Genomic DNA, 14581 nt, shown 5'->3' on the forward strand with positions numbered 1-14581 from the left:
GGAAATGTGAGACCTGTCAGTGTAGAAGAAAGTCTTTATAGAAAATAAAAGCAGTTTTAAAGTTACCCTTTGACTGACTGGGAAGACAAAATAAATATGCAAAGGAAAAATGAGTGTGCTGAAACTAGTGTATAAAGGTGCAGGTGATTTCATAATTAAGAAGAAAGATAGTCAAACCGAACTACTGAAAATAAGATGAAAAACCAATTACCAGAAGGAAGAATTTCAGAATAACTCCTAATTTGCTGATAGCTGAAAGGAAGTTGAAAGAGGGGAGCGCAGGTACTTAAGAGATGATACTGCAAGAAAGGTTTAGAAGTTTTACATACCTGCTGTGACTTTAAATGCTAGCACTTGTAATTGTTCTATCATGGGAGAATAATCAGTGTTTCATATTTTAAATATTTGTAAAGACAGAATGTCAGAACCAGTTACCTTATTCAGCACACTAAGTTCATCGTTCTAGGTTATTGTTATTTGCATGGACAAAAGTGTCCAACAGTTGCAGAGAACCAGAGAATGCTGGGCCCTTAATAGCCAAGAAGGAAGTATAGACATGTGATAGTGAGGGAGGAAATATTTTAAGTTCCTTTGAGTCTGAGAAAAATTTTGCCCATCTGGAGACCTAGAGCATTGTGCAGATTCTTTTCAAACAGTAGCATGTAAATTGTTTCAGTGTTTGCACAGCTGGGCTTCTCCAGTTTTGACCTCACCAAAGTAATTTGGGGCATTTGCAGTACTGCAAAACTTCTTGGCAGTGAGGGAGCTTCCCAAGGGTGCCTTTCTCTTTGTAGCTATCTTCTCATAAGGTACACGGTTTTTACATGTTTGTGCTCATTAGATATTTAAACTGACTTCCTATTCTCCACTGCATCAGTGGAGACCACTGCCATACCTGGAAAGCATTCGCACAACATCAGATTATCCATAAAGGAGAAGAAAAAAAGGAAATTATTGTACATAAAATTGTGTGTGTTTTAAACATGTTAAAAGGCAGGCTCTCATTTTTGTCATTGTACAACATAGCTTATTGTCCATGGGATGTCTAGCTGGCAGTGACTGGTACCACAACTAGTTGCCGACAGTCTAATGTGAGTAAGTTGCAGAATGGTCTAACGTGAGTAAAGTTTTGCCTCATAGCATAGGTTCATCTGGGGTTAAACATGGAGATAAGAGTAGTCACAGAATCATTAAGGTTGGAAAATATCTCCAAGATGAAATCTAACCTTTGAATATTCTGAAGCTTTTGAAACCTCCAGAGCGTATACCTTTGTATATTTATGGTAAGCCTTTTATGGTAAAAAATATAAAGTTATCTGATATTAAAAAGGCCAAATTTCAGTACTTTTTCCCTGTTGTAACTCCATACTACAAGTGTTACGTCACACCAAATCCCCCACAGCTAGGAATCACTGTTAAATCTAAATTCTGCACGAGGTTTTTCTCTCCATAGTCCAGCTGATGGAGCCCAGAGGAGCCTGTGCTGTGGAGGGGCTCACAGCAGGCACTGCTGGGTTCTCCACAGGTGCTGGGCTGTTATCTGTGAGTCCCTCCTCATCCAATCTTCATTAATCTCAGATTTATTGGTTTATAAGATGGTCTGTAACAGAAGAGTTCTTTATCAGGCCCATTTCTAAAAAATAAGTGCTTGCTTTGTGTAGCCAAAGGACTCCCCAGGTGCCGTTCCAGTCACAGTCTCTGCTCAGGGGTGTCATTTCCCTTGAGCTGTCTGGAATTTAGGTTCACTTAGTATAGCAAAACATGGGAACTGCTGTCAAGGGAAATTGCTGTGAGGATCTTGGTCTTCCTTGTAGAAGTGGTTATGGATGTAGGAAGTGGGACAAAATGAGTGTTACTTCTCATGTAAAAAAGGTTAGGAGCTGGATATGGCCTAAAGCTGTTTTTTTCTGTAGCTCTGTTATTATGTCTTCTTTTTTTAGTCTGTAATCTCATAGCATTTCCTCATAATCATGAGGATATTACAGCAATTCCTATTAGTAACAGGATTTAAAAACCTTCTCCTCCCTTGCAGTTTATTCAGAATATAATAGATGTACTGAAATCAATGTGTGTGTTTATATTGTACCTAGGCCAACATGCTTGATGTAGATCACCAAAACATGAAAGACAACTGCCACTGATTAATTTATTGATGTTTTCTACCCACTTCTCTGGAGCACTTCAACTCTATTAACTTAGAGTGCCTAAGTTAAGCACCTGAATTTTCAGAGTAAGGAACATTCCTTACTAGTTTAGTTAGGCAAATGACAGTGTTCAGTAACTTTAATTGTGGCTAAATGAGACAAAGTGCAGGAACAAAGAGTCTGCTTTATAGTCCAACCCCTCACTTGTTACCACAATCCATTAATCTCTTCTAATATAGAAACAGAAGGTTTCCTGGGGGGAAAAAACATATGTGGGAACATACAAACTTCAATTATCTTCTTTCCCATTTTATAGAATGTGGATTTGCAACCTTAATAGCAATTTTAAATAAAATATCTCATTGCAAAAATTCCTTCATAGCATGTCATACTGCCAGAGACCATGGGAGTGCAGCTCCAGCAGCCCAGCTGTGCTAATGCAGATGCATTTAGGACTGTCCTGGGTATGTGCAAGCAGGAGCTGAGACTGAGGTTTATTTGCTCTGAAGGATTCATGGGGGGTGTGTATGGTATATGCACCATACTTGGATAATAATTCCATTTGGAAATAACTGAAGTTTTTGGTAAAAAAAAAAAGAATTAAAAGTAAAAATTCACAGAGTTGTGAATGTTTCAAGGAACTTCGTAAAATAAGGCCTGTCAACTATATGTTTTTGGATGCAAGATATTAAAAATTATTTTGTAAGGGTAGCATTTATACCATGACACCTGCTGGGGACTTTGCTGTGACTAGTCTGTTTTTCATGAGATTTGCTAAAATACTGGTGAAATAGTTTTAAACTCCATTATGGTTAAATGAACAAGAACTGTAAAACACATTTTCTGCTGTATTTGTAAAATATGGATGTACACAGGCATTAATGTGTGTAGTAAATGATCATGATTCAAAGCTTAACAGATTGAAAAAAAATTAAAAATATCAAAAGGGACATCAAGTATTTTCAGATTTTATCTAGGACATGATTCTGTAGTGATTTTTAAGGATGTTGGTAGTATAGAAAATTTACACAATCAAGTGGAGTTAAGAGTGTAGACAATTTCAAAATAATCTAAATTGCCAGAAGCTATCTCAAAGCAAAAAAGCATTTATAGGAAAAATACAGTAATTCCCATCAATGTGCTTTATCTCGTGAACTGTAAGGATAATGAGTGAAGACTGAGGTGAGGCTTTGTATTTTCTGATCAAATTTTTTTTTTTTTTTGAGGAATGTGGAGGTTTCATGAAAGTCTGAAAATCAGATCAGTGCAGTAATGCAGGAGTGCAGGTCTAAGTGGATTTTGTGATGTTGCAGCCTGGACTTTGAAAGCTATTGCTTGAGATGTCAAGGAAAAACAATATGCTAAGCAAATTAAGAGATTCTTGAGAAATTCTTATTTTACATCTTTATTTAGAGAATTCATATTTTACAAGATTAAAAAATCTGAGGTAATTTGAAAGTCTTCTAAGATTTTTGGCATGACCTGGAAGGGCAGCACTTCCTAAACACCTGTTCTCCAGGTTTCTTAGAATTAAGTCTGAATGACTTAAGAAATTAATTTCTTAATTCAGTCTCTTTTTATCCAAGAGAGAAAATGGGCTAGAACAGAGATATGCCTTGGAAGGGACCCTGAGAAGGATTGTGTTTAATCAAATGATGTCAATACAGATTTGACTATGTAATTTTTTTTTGTTTCTACATATAGCTATTGATGTGGGAGTTTCTAAGAAAGTGTTTTGATCAATAGTCATCTTCACTAGAACAAGTTTGGAAGTACAAAGCACTTCCATTTTATTAACAGTATTTGATCCGTGACTAATTGCTTTTATCCTGTGGAGCCGTGTTTCTGTAAATGTATCTTTATGGTTTTAATGAGTGTTTCTAAAGTCTATAACTAACCCTATAGCTGTATGAACAAATTCTTCAAAAACTAGAAGATGAGTTTAGTTCAGTGGTTCAGTTTTCCTTTTTTTGTGTATACTTTTAAGGCTTTTAATTATTCCCATAGGATCTCAGACACATGAGGTATCCCACAGTGAAAATGAGAAGACAGGCTCTTATCTCAATGAAGTTGACACCAGGTTCTAGTTTGGCATGTAGCAGTGGTCAGTTTGGACAGACTTCACAGCTGGATGAAAGCTTAATTTCAGTGACAGATTTACAAACAGGATGTAGGGGCAGTAATGAGATGAGCTGCATTAAAGCAAGTCTTTTAGCATTTAGCATCAGTAGCTAGGTTTTAAAAAACAGGAAACCAATTCAGGGTGGAGACTGCTTAACTTAGAAGCACCTAATGTTCTTTAACATAATTGTGTGAATGCCTGTGTTTCTGTAACCAGGTTTCTGTAACATAGTTGGGGTTTATTATTTCAGATGGAAGGCCCTCCCTCCCTTTGCTCCCTAAAAGGCTGCAGGTAAAAAAATTCAGCGGGAACTTCCACTGACCAATTGCATTGTATTGTTTCTTCCTAGCAAAGGCTGCTTTTCTCGGCAGTCATTCATAATTTTGAAGTCCTTCCAAAGGAAGACAAGGCTCATTGAATTGGTCCAAAAGAATCAAAATTCAATGGCTAGTGCTAATCCTTGCCAACAATTTTCTGAAGTGATTGCAAATTATGAACTTTCAATACCTCATTGGTGGTACAATTTACAGGACCCTCATTAGGAAAGACTCATAGATGTTTATGTCACCAAATCATTCTGGTCACTTATTTCTCCATAGAGAAACATAAAAATTTTCCTGCCTCTCAACTGCCTTGATTTCCCCCCCAAATTATTATTATTATTATTATTATTATTATTATTATTATTATTATTTCTGATGCTTTACTACATGACAGTGGTGATAGACATTTATAAAAATATGACCCGAATATAAACTAAAAGACCCCAACTATAATAATATGATAAGAAATAGAATATTTTACACAAGGAGAAGTCAGCCAGGATACTGAAAGCAATTGAGTACCTGCCTCAGGGAGATGAATTCTGTGTTCTGTTGGAGAACACACATGACAGTTACATCAAAATCAAAAGAAGACATGGGTGAATATTTGTTGGTTTTCAATTTAAAATATCTTTCAACCATTTTTTAAAGAGACTGAAATTGAGAATGACTTTCCTAATTGCTTGTATATGGATTTTATGTGCCCTGTGGGGAATACAGTACTTTTGAAGATTGATGTAATTCAGCATATAGATACATTGGTTCAACATTTGAGTTGCCTAGAAGGAGTCCAATAGAACTTGGAATACAGAGGCATTTTGCTAATACAGTTAAGTCTTCTCTCCTTTTGCTACTACAGATAAGTCTTAAACTTTCCTGTGTAGTTCATTCACAGTGTTTTCCATTTCCTTTGAGCTTATTAAACAAATCAAATGACAGTTTCCATCAGAAAGAGTAATCCTTGGCCTCTGCCTTTATGCATGCAGACAATTTGGTGATATTGGCATTCACCCGCAAATTGAGAAAAACATTTTTAAATTAACTGAGATTTAAATATATCTGACATGATTTAAGCTATAAATTCTCTGTTGTGTAGAGAATAGGACTAATAAATTCATTGTTAAAATGAGTCTTAATCCTGACAAAATAGATGCAGATACAGCATTTTTGTGGCACCAGAAAACAAATTCGTGTTTACGTACCTTTAAAAAAGGTAGCATAGAGAAGACATTTTCATGACTAATCTGCAGTATATATATAAATCACTAAATAAACCTTAAACTCCTTTTTTTAAAAAATGTCTTTTTATGTGCCTTTCTATAACTTCTTTCAATTAAAGGTCAAATGTAAAGGTCACAGACTAAATATAGGCTGTTCGAATGTTATAAATATCACAGCATGGATGAAATGAGGAAGATTACTTTTTTAATCCAAAGATTAGCATCAACTGTGATTTAATAAGAGAGAATTCTTCTCATTTCCAGTTAATGTTTTCTATTTCCTTGATTTAAGTATGTTGTGATTCCTGAAACTGATATGATCTGATTACATGATAATTTGTAGGTGGGAAATTTTTGGGAAGTTTCTTCCTGTCTTCAGAGATAAAATGTTCAAATTAGACAAATTTATATGCACCAGTATTTACCTGTGTTTGTATGCATTGTTCATTCTGAATGGGTTTTGACTTTTAAAACAATTTTGTGGGTTTTTGCTGTTGAAGGAATAATTGCAGTAAAGTGAGACAAGCTAAAGAAGGAAGTCATACCTCAAGTAAGGAGACATAATCTCAGCAAATAAGGACATTATTTAAAGAACTGTGCAGTGAACTTTGACAGTTATGAGCAGCCTTCATCTTCTGCTGAAGCCACTGCTGTTGACTATTGCTGTAAGTTAGTCATTGGACCTACAGTAAAGGCAAATGTGGGAAATGATCTGTTCCTCAGGCAGATATTGCCAGAGCACATTCTAGCATTCTTGCATTTCTGTTCTGAGAATGATGGGTGTCTGTCCAGGTGGCCAACTTTGGCAGGATAATAAATCAATGTTCTTTCTTCTGTGTACCAGAGGAAGCGTGGAGGAGGGAAAATGTCTTCCTTCCAGAGGATATTTGCCTTTGCCATAGTTATAGAAAAAGCTGATGAATAAATCAGCCAGAAAAAAACCAAAACAAAACAAAAAACCAGAAGGGTCAGAAAACTTATGGTAAAGGAAAAAACAGTGAGAATACTGTATATGTCAGGACTCTGGTTGCCATTTCATAAACAACCTTCTTCCTATTTTTGTGTAATTTACTTTAACATCCTGTTTCTTTCTTTATCCCATGTGCAACTTTGGGATTTTGAAAAGGGCTGAAGCCTTAGAAAGGTTTTGTTTATTGTGTACTGGGAGAAGGTGGAGTCTTCTCTGCTAAAATTGGGAAATGTTTAAAGAGAGATAATAGATGCTGTTGCAATGAATAATGCCAACTTCCTTCCAAGAGGAGAGACACCACAGAAAGAAAAGTGATTTTTATTATATTTATTAGAGATTTACTATTTAATATATTTCATTTGAAACAACTTTGCACTTTGAGATCAGTTTTGACATGATTTTCAAGCTGTTGTATAAAGCCAACTTCCACTCTTCAAGTAAAGATATGTATTCTTGTGATAAAATTTGCAAATTTTTGTGCTGTGGCAAAGACAGCCTTCTGAACTACATCCATGTTTTGCCCTTGAGCCCTTGCCTGAGCAGCCCAGCATAGCAGGAGCTCTATAAATGATCATGTTCCTTGTGACTTCAGTTATACCAATCTGGGCTTGCAAAGAAGCAGAGCAGCTCCCTAGCCTTTCAGTCATTCCAGTTTGCAGTTTTAGTAAATGTGGGTTTAAAAAATCATTTGGTAAGTCATTACACAGCTGAAGAGGACAATGCAAAGTCTGAAAGTGTATCTTGAAGAATCTCTGTTTGAGTCCCTTGGGCTTTAGACTAAGCCAAAATGCAAACCTAAGTAAGAGGTGATGTGGTTAATTTGGGAGAATCTTATGTTCCCAGGTGGGTGCCAACAGGCAGCTCTGTGACACGTGTAGTGCAAAGTCAGTAGATGATGACACAGGCAAACTGTGCTAACAGGACTGAGACAGCCTCAGAGCAGTGCACTGGCAGGCAGCAACAGCTGTGGGACAGCTCAAAACTTTGACAGAGGCTCTGTGCAATGCTGGGATGCTAAGAAGAGCTCAGTTGATAAAGTTCAGTGGCATTCTAGATTCGAAAAAGGCAGAGATTATTTTAAAGTTGCAGGAGAAAAAGGTTTTGCAGTAGTGCAAGAGGAAAGTAAAGCAGCAGAGCTGGTTTAAGAGTGGCAGAACAGAGCAGGTGATTCCTTGTTCAAATTGCAATAGTGTTAGTTAATACTATTAATTTCTATTTTTCTATTCTGTTTAGGATAAGTTTTAAAAGGCTGCAAGCATTATAAATACATCTGTAAACTTGTATTTCCAAATCTCTTAGATATTTCTCAAATTTCGTTTGCTCATAGCATTTTTCTTGTATTGAATTATGTTCCCAAAACCACGGACACAATGGAGACCATTTCTCTCTGAGTCAATGTGTAAGCAACTGTTTCACTTGTGCTTCTACCATTCTCAAGATTTTATATTTTAATCTGCTTTTGGCCTGTGTTAGGGGTAAGATTCTGTCTTGAAAAAATTCTGACTCATCCACTGTAGGTATATTCTGTCCATCTCCATCTCCTTGTAACAACTACACTCATGAGCATATCCAAACAGGATTTCAGTCCCAAAAGACTGGAAATGGGGGAATAGGAGTTTGATCTCAGGTACTAGGCAGCTTCTGGACTACTTTCCATTATTCTTACCAAAGTTTAGAGGAATATTGAATTAAATAGAAAAACAGTCTTTCCCCTGCAAAAGCAGACCTGTCAAATGCTTTGGTGTACAGTTGTGTTTCTTTTAATATATGCTGGAAAAGATAATAAACAAATAGTTCTAAATGTGAGGGAGAAACAGCAGCAGCACTTAATTATGAAAAAGTTTCCTTTTGGCAAAAGAAGTTAGAAAGTATAACCTCCAATGCAAAACATGCAATGAGTTTTGTAATGTGTGGAAATAATAATAAGGGAATAGGAATATTGTTTATAATATTTTATATCTTAACTCTATGTGCTAGCACCATTTTTCCTTTCGTTTGAGCTACTTCACAAGAAAAAAAAATTTCCTGAAATATATGAGATACTGAAGCAAGACTATTCAATAATGTTTTCAGAATTTTCCTCAATACCTACTTCCCATTTACCATTTTTCCCAGTTTTTATTCTTTTATCTATTTACATTATTTATCGTGTTTTGTGGAGCAATTGTAAGTGATTCCTGGTTTTTTGAGAAAGATTTTAAGTTTTAGCATAGAAAGAACTTACGATATTTAAAAGAAATTGTTTTAACACTCTTTCAAATAGCCTCCTATTATGTGGGCCCTGGAAATTTTACAAATGTATTTGTGACAGAGTCTGGCATTCATTCATACCTTGACTCGTAATTTTCTCAGAGAAGAACCTGTGAAATTTATCTCTGTGTAAAGCCCTGTTAGACTGGCAGGAATGGCAGATTTCATTTCTCTTTAACACCAAGATTTGAAAGCTGCCCTGGGCTCCTGGGTAGTTCCTGCATGTTCATACGGGAAGCATCAAGCTGCTCTCACTGTTACTGAACACTTCTGTGTGTTGTAAACCCAGTTGTGACAATCCAGACCACACTCACTTTCCCTGCCGGCTCTTGACATTCCATGAGCTCCAGAGAGCTCTCTGAATCATGATTCAGAGGCCTTGCTTTGAGACACAGCCAGCAATTACAGCCAAGGTGAACCTGAAGTTCCAAGCACATTTCAAGTTAGGCTTGCACTGTGTTTAACCCTCAGTGACTTTAAGGAGTTACTATGAAATTGTTGCAACTGATGTCACTCCATAATCATGAGATTACCAAGAAGTCACAGACAACTTCTCACTTGGTTTTTTGCCCTATTTCTTCTAATTAGATCCTGACAGGATTTCCAGTTATTCACAATGGTTTGCTTTACAGCTGTGTGCCAGAAAAGTGCTATTAGTACTCAAGTCCCATAGGTAATTGTGTTTGCCAGTCAAAACACTAATGTGGTTGTCTGAGTTTTTGCTTTAATTTTCTGTCTAAAACAGCCTTGGAAGGATAAACTGAATCTTAAATGGCACATTATAGAAATCCTTATAAAAATGGCTTAGTGCCATGATATGAAATGCATTAATTGAAACATTAGATTTTGTTAGAAAGAGTAAGAAAATACAAGGTCAAGGTAAGTTTACAGGTGATTCACAGACCCAAAACTAACTTCACAAGGAATGTTGTGCAGAATTGTCATCTTCTCATTTATTTATCTTTATAACCATCTGCAGCTTTAGACTAAATTAGTAGCATTTATCAACTGTATAATCCCTTAAAAATTAGAAAACAGTTGTTTCTTTTATTAAAAAAGGAATATGGTGAGCTAGTAGGAACTAGTAAAGAGTGCAGATTAATTTAGTAATTGCTTTATTCCTGGGTAGATATGGAGTTTTGAACATATACACTGCTTACTTTTCAATCTTGTGATAAATTTATCTTCATTCTTGTAATCATTCTGTACTATAGACTTGACCTGAAAATTTGTCCGCCTTTAAGTTAAATGTGCAAATCTTGTAGTAACCTTTAAATATAATTTTTATTTATTAATTTTCCAATTAATGAATTAGAAAAATAAATTGAAAATAAATATTCCCATTAATAAATACAATATGTGGGATAAAGTGGAACAATTTTTCTTAAATTGTCTGAGATCCTAAATTGTTGATAGACTGTATTTGCTATGTAACAGCACATTTTGTGAAACCACGAGCTATAGTAGGATCCATATGCTGACCTTAGAGGTAGAAGAAAATCTCTTCATGCCACAAAAATTCGATAGTCATGGCACAGGACACCCGAGAGTGCAAGAAAAGCAAAAGTCAGCAGCTGGATCTTAGTGCCATAGCAGGTGAATCAGTATCATAGAATGTAATAATAAATCACTTATAGGCTGATGGGTTTATATCAAACACTTTACATCAATAATAGAGAATTCCTAGAATGCATTTCTTTTTAGTGTGAGATGTTTGTATTACATTCATTCAAATAATCTTGGAGACTCGGTGTAGGATGATTTGCTCAGAATCTCATACATCTCGGGAAGTTCCTGTGCCTGGAGCCTGATGGTGTTGCAGATCCAAGTCACCGTGCTGCTGATATCCTGGGTACTGAAAGGCACTCCTGAGGTAAGATTCATCTCAGGCTCATGAGCCTATGAGAACTTAACTGGTTGATCCTTGATCCACAAAAGGATTCAACACTGCTTATGAAACATTTATGTCTTCTTTATCTGTTGTAAACTGTGGGTTGCACAGAATTTTTCCCTTTCCCATTAGGATGTCCCAGTATCTAAGTGAAAGCCCTGGCAGTCGGTGCATGGTCATCTCACGTAGTCAATGGTTATTTCATTCAGCTGCAAGTGAACCTTGCAGGTTTGCCTGGAACTGAGCTGTTGAAAGAGGGCTGCCAATATCCATTCCTCATGGTGTGGAACTAACTATAGTAAGAAATTAAGTCCAACAATGCAAAATTTTTTCAACCAAGAGGGTCATTAAACCATCTGCTACTTATTATTTGATATTCACATGCAGTTCTTGGGAAATTTCAGGAGAGATCCTTGGCTAAGAGGTATCAGAATGTTGGAAGTCAGGTTTTTCTCATACTAATTCAGTACGGAGTTTCATCCTGCCTGAGAGCAATTTCAAACATGTGACACATTTCTCAAGTTCCCTCTCTTATCACTAGAGTGTAACATGGTCTGTGATAAAAGGTGACACAACTATGAAAGTCATTCTTGCTCAGTTGTCTATATCAGACTACAAGGGCTGGGGCTTTGATGCCTAGCCAAGTAATTGTCTGGGAAGGGGAAATAAATTCCATTAACTCCCATCTTTCTTACCCTTGTCTGTCGAGAAAAATTCAGCTGCTTATGGTTTTTATCACTTAGCCACTCCTACTTTGCTATATTCCTTTTGTGGAAGTGTTAACAAAGCAGTTAAGATGATACCTAACTGTCTGGGGGAAAGAAAGGAGAGAGAGAAATAGTCCAAGTGACAAAACAGCATGTTTTTTATTTAGGGTAGAGCACATTCCAGAGACAAAAGCAGGGTGCCAGTCCCTTAATAGAGTTGCAGCTGGTTTCAAGCATAATTTGATTTATCAGTATGTTTACAGACACACAAACATACATATTTTGCTACTGCAAAATCTTTTCTCTTGAATACTTGTCATTTTGGCTTGATGGAAGTAAAAATTGATTCATTCCCAGTTGCTTCTATTTGAAGGTCAGTTTCTTCAGGACTTTCAGTCCATTTCCAGAGAGGGGAGGGTAACAAAATCTAGGTAAAAAAGAGATTTAATTTCTGTGTATCTTTAAAAAAAAATCAATAAAATAAACTGAGAAATCTCTGTAATTCTTACTAATATGAAAGATTTAAAAATTATGAATTTTGCATTCTGCAAAATAATTTAATTATTTTCTGACATCTGTGTAGTATTTCTACCTGTTAGTGAGCCAGTCCATTGTGGGACAACAAAGATAACATTTCTATAACACAAGGCAGCAAAAATACCCAGCCAAGCACAGTACTTCAGAATATGAACCATTGTAAGAGAATAAAAAAGAATATATTCTGGAAGATAAGTTGAAGGATAATCCATTAGTAGCAGTGCACTTTTCAGTGGCCTGTGTAGGAGAATCCAAGTTCTGCATTTCTTGCAGGTGGAATGGTCTGTTATAGATCTTGCTGTCATTATTGCCCCTTTTCTTTCTTGGTCCATAGGGACATGCATATACCTCATGACTGAAGAGCAGGAAGGATGTGGCAAACAGGGAAGTGACTCATGAACAAGGGCATTGCAGAGCTGCTGCTGGTGAGTAATAAGAAAGCTTGGTCAAAAAGTTCTCCATCACTGTCTTGAAAAAATTCTTCTGACCTTATGAAACACTGGCCTTAATAAAGTACACAACAAGATTTAATGGTATTAGAATTTCCTGTGGAATGTTGGGGGAATTAAGTAACTTGCTCATATTCCTTCTTAAATGTTTTCATCTGACTTTACCTTGCCATATCCTAAGTTGTGGCTATCATCTGCATGTTGACCCAAAGTCCACTCTATTTTTTCACTCTGTCCATTTTGAATGAGTTTTGTCGGGTTTTTTTTTTTTTTTGTAGTTTTCTCCAGTGAGAACAAATTATTTTTATGTGCCTTGCTATATTCAGATCAAAATAAAAGTGAATCTGAAGTCTTACTTCAGAATTCCCAAAGAGATTTTGAATACTCCAAGGGTCATATTTGAATTTAATTCTTGTTATAGCCTAGGTAATATTTCAGGAGGGAAACTTATTTTTAACTATGCCACTGTGAAGAAAACAGGAGCACAGCTATCCAAACTAATGAAGTTTGGCTTGGATTACAGCATTTGACAGTTAAAGTATGTGGATTTCAACACTATCCAACAGTTTCATTTTTAGATCCAGCACCACTAAAATCATACTTTCAGTTTTTTAGAAATAAAGTTTGGAATTTCCAAAGCATGTATTTTTTTCCAGTAACAGAAGACTAGGATAAAAAATAGGGACTTTTTTTCTCTAGTGGCTTTTATTTATTATTAGATGAAATTTTTGTTCTGTCTGTGAAGTGGACAATGCCTCTGAATAGAAGAAAATAAGAAATTAGCTAATCTGTAGTCTATGCATCTTATCACTCTTCTGTATTATTTTATTTGGCACCTTTGTGGATTCTAGTTGCCTTCAGACTAACCAGACAGGAAGTGTCCTAACTGAGAAGCTGGTGCCTGAGAAAGATAATGGAGGAAGTACATGCATTTATTTTTATATATGGTATTTAAGAAATTCCAGAAAAGGGAAAGAAGCAGATAATAAAACTTTCTTAAGATTTTCTTTTTCTTTTTCTTCTTGCAATAGATGACAAGTTAGATGTGGAGTACAATTGTGAGGTGTGATGTGGGTTACAGGGTAATGCGTTGGTGTTCTTTTTGTAGTTAGGTACAAAGTTACAATTCCTGAAACAGACACAACCCTTTAAATAGATATGCATGTAGATCTCATCCTTCCCATCCGGAGATGAAAATTATAGGGAGTCAGTGATGCTCTCCTCCCCCTCTTGGGGCTATACAGAGATTGTATTATTGTCAGGTGTTGAGAAAGCAGGTGGAGAGAGTCAGGAGAAGCAAAGTTTGGGGCAGCTTTGGGAACCAAAAGTCTGGGTGCTGAGGAAGGAGACAGTGTGTAACCCATAGAACAGGCTATTGAAGTTACTGAGAACTGAAAATGTTGAGACTGGCAGATCATTTCCTGCTCTATTAGCCATGTAATCAGCAGTCTTCATACATGTTCTCCAGCTTCATGTTTTTTCAGTTACTTTATCAAGATATGACCATATTAAAGGTACTGCCTTGCATGTGGTGCCTGAAGGGCATTCCTTCTTTGCTGATGTGAGTTTTGTCTCTGAGGTTAGTTCTCATTTGAGTTACAGCACAGTCCTCTGGCTCTTTTTCTTCAGGCACAATCATCCTGCAGAGGTATCAGACACTCTGTGCGTGGGGTGGAAGCTTTTCATCCCAGCTGCTTCTGTAAAGCATCTGAAACTCTGAGGCTTTCTTTACTCAGACCCGCAGTGCACATCCCAAGAATATTTCCTGAGATGTGTGAGGGCTGCAGTTTGAACAGGGGACCTAGGTATGGAGTTGCTGTAACATCTCTTTGATATGGGGCTAAAGAACTGTTGAGTCAGACTTTGCTGCATCCTTTCACCAGAATTTCAGGTCAGATGAGTTTCCTTCTACCTTCTTTATTCTTAAATTTCCTCTGTCAAAAGGACAGAGGAAATTTCTCTCTCTCT

General features: G+C 36.5%; 1 protein-coding gene across 2 annotated transcripts in view; it reads left to right on the top strand.

Annotated features, from left to right (window-relative positions):
• Positions 1 to 14581, top strand: part of VCAM1 (vascular cell adhesion molecule 1) — a 41990-nt gene that overhangs the window by 16745 nt on the left and 10664 nt on the right. The window contains exons 2-3 of one of the 2 annotated variants that reach the window (XM_054285649.1): positions 10821 to 10902; positions 12499 to 12589. In XM_054285649.1, coding sequence (XP_054141624.1) covers positions 12560 to 12589 — 30 coding nt within the window. In that variant the 5' untranslated portion in view covers positions 10821 to 10902; positions 12499 to 12559. Of the gene's footprint in view, positions 1 to 10820; positions 10903 to 11632; positions 12590 to 14581 lie in introns of those variants that run through there. The other variant, XM_054285648.1, reaches the window with a different exon arrangement.

This window comes from Melozone crissalis, unplaced genomic scaffold, assembly GCF_028551555.1.
Source record: "Melozone crissalis strain CALT ecotype California unplaced genomic scaffold, PUWL_Pcris_2 ptg000045l_1, whole genome shotgun sequence".
Classification (NCBI taxonomy): Eukaryota; Metazoa; Chordata; class Aves; order Passeriformes; family Passerellidae; genus Melozone; species Melozone crissalis.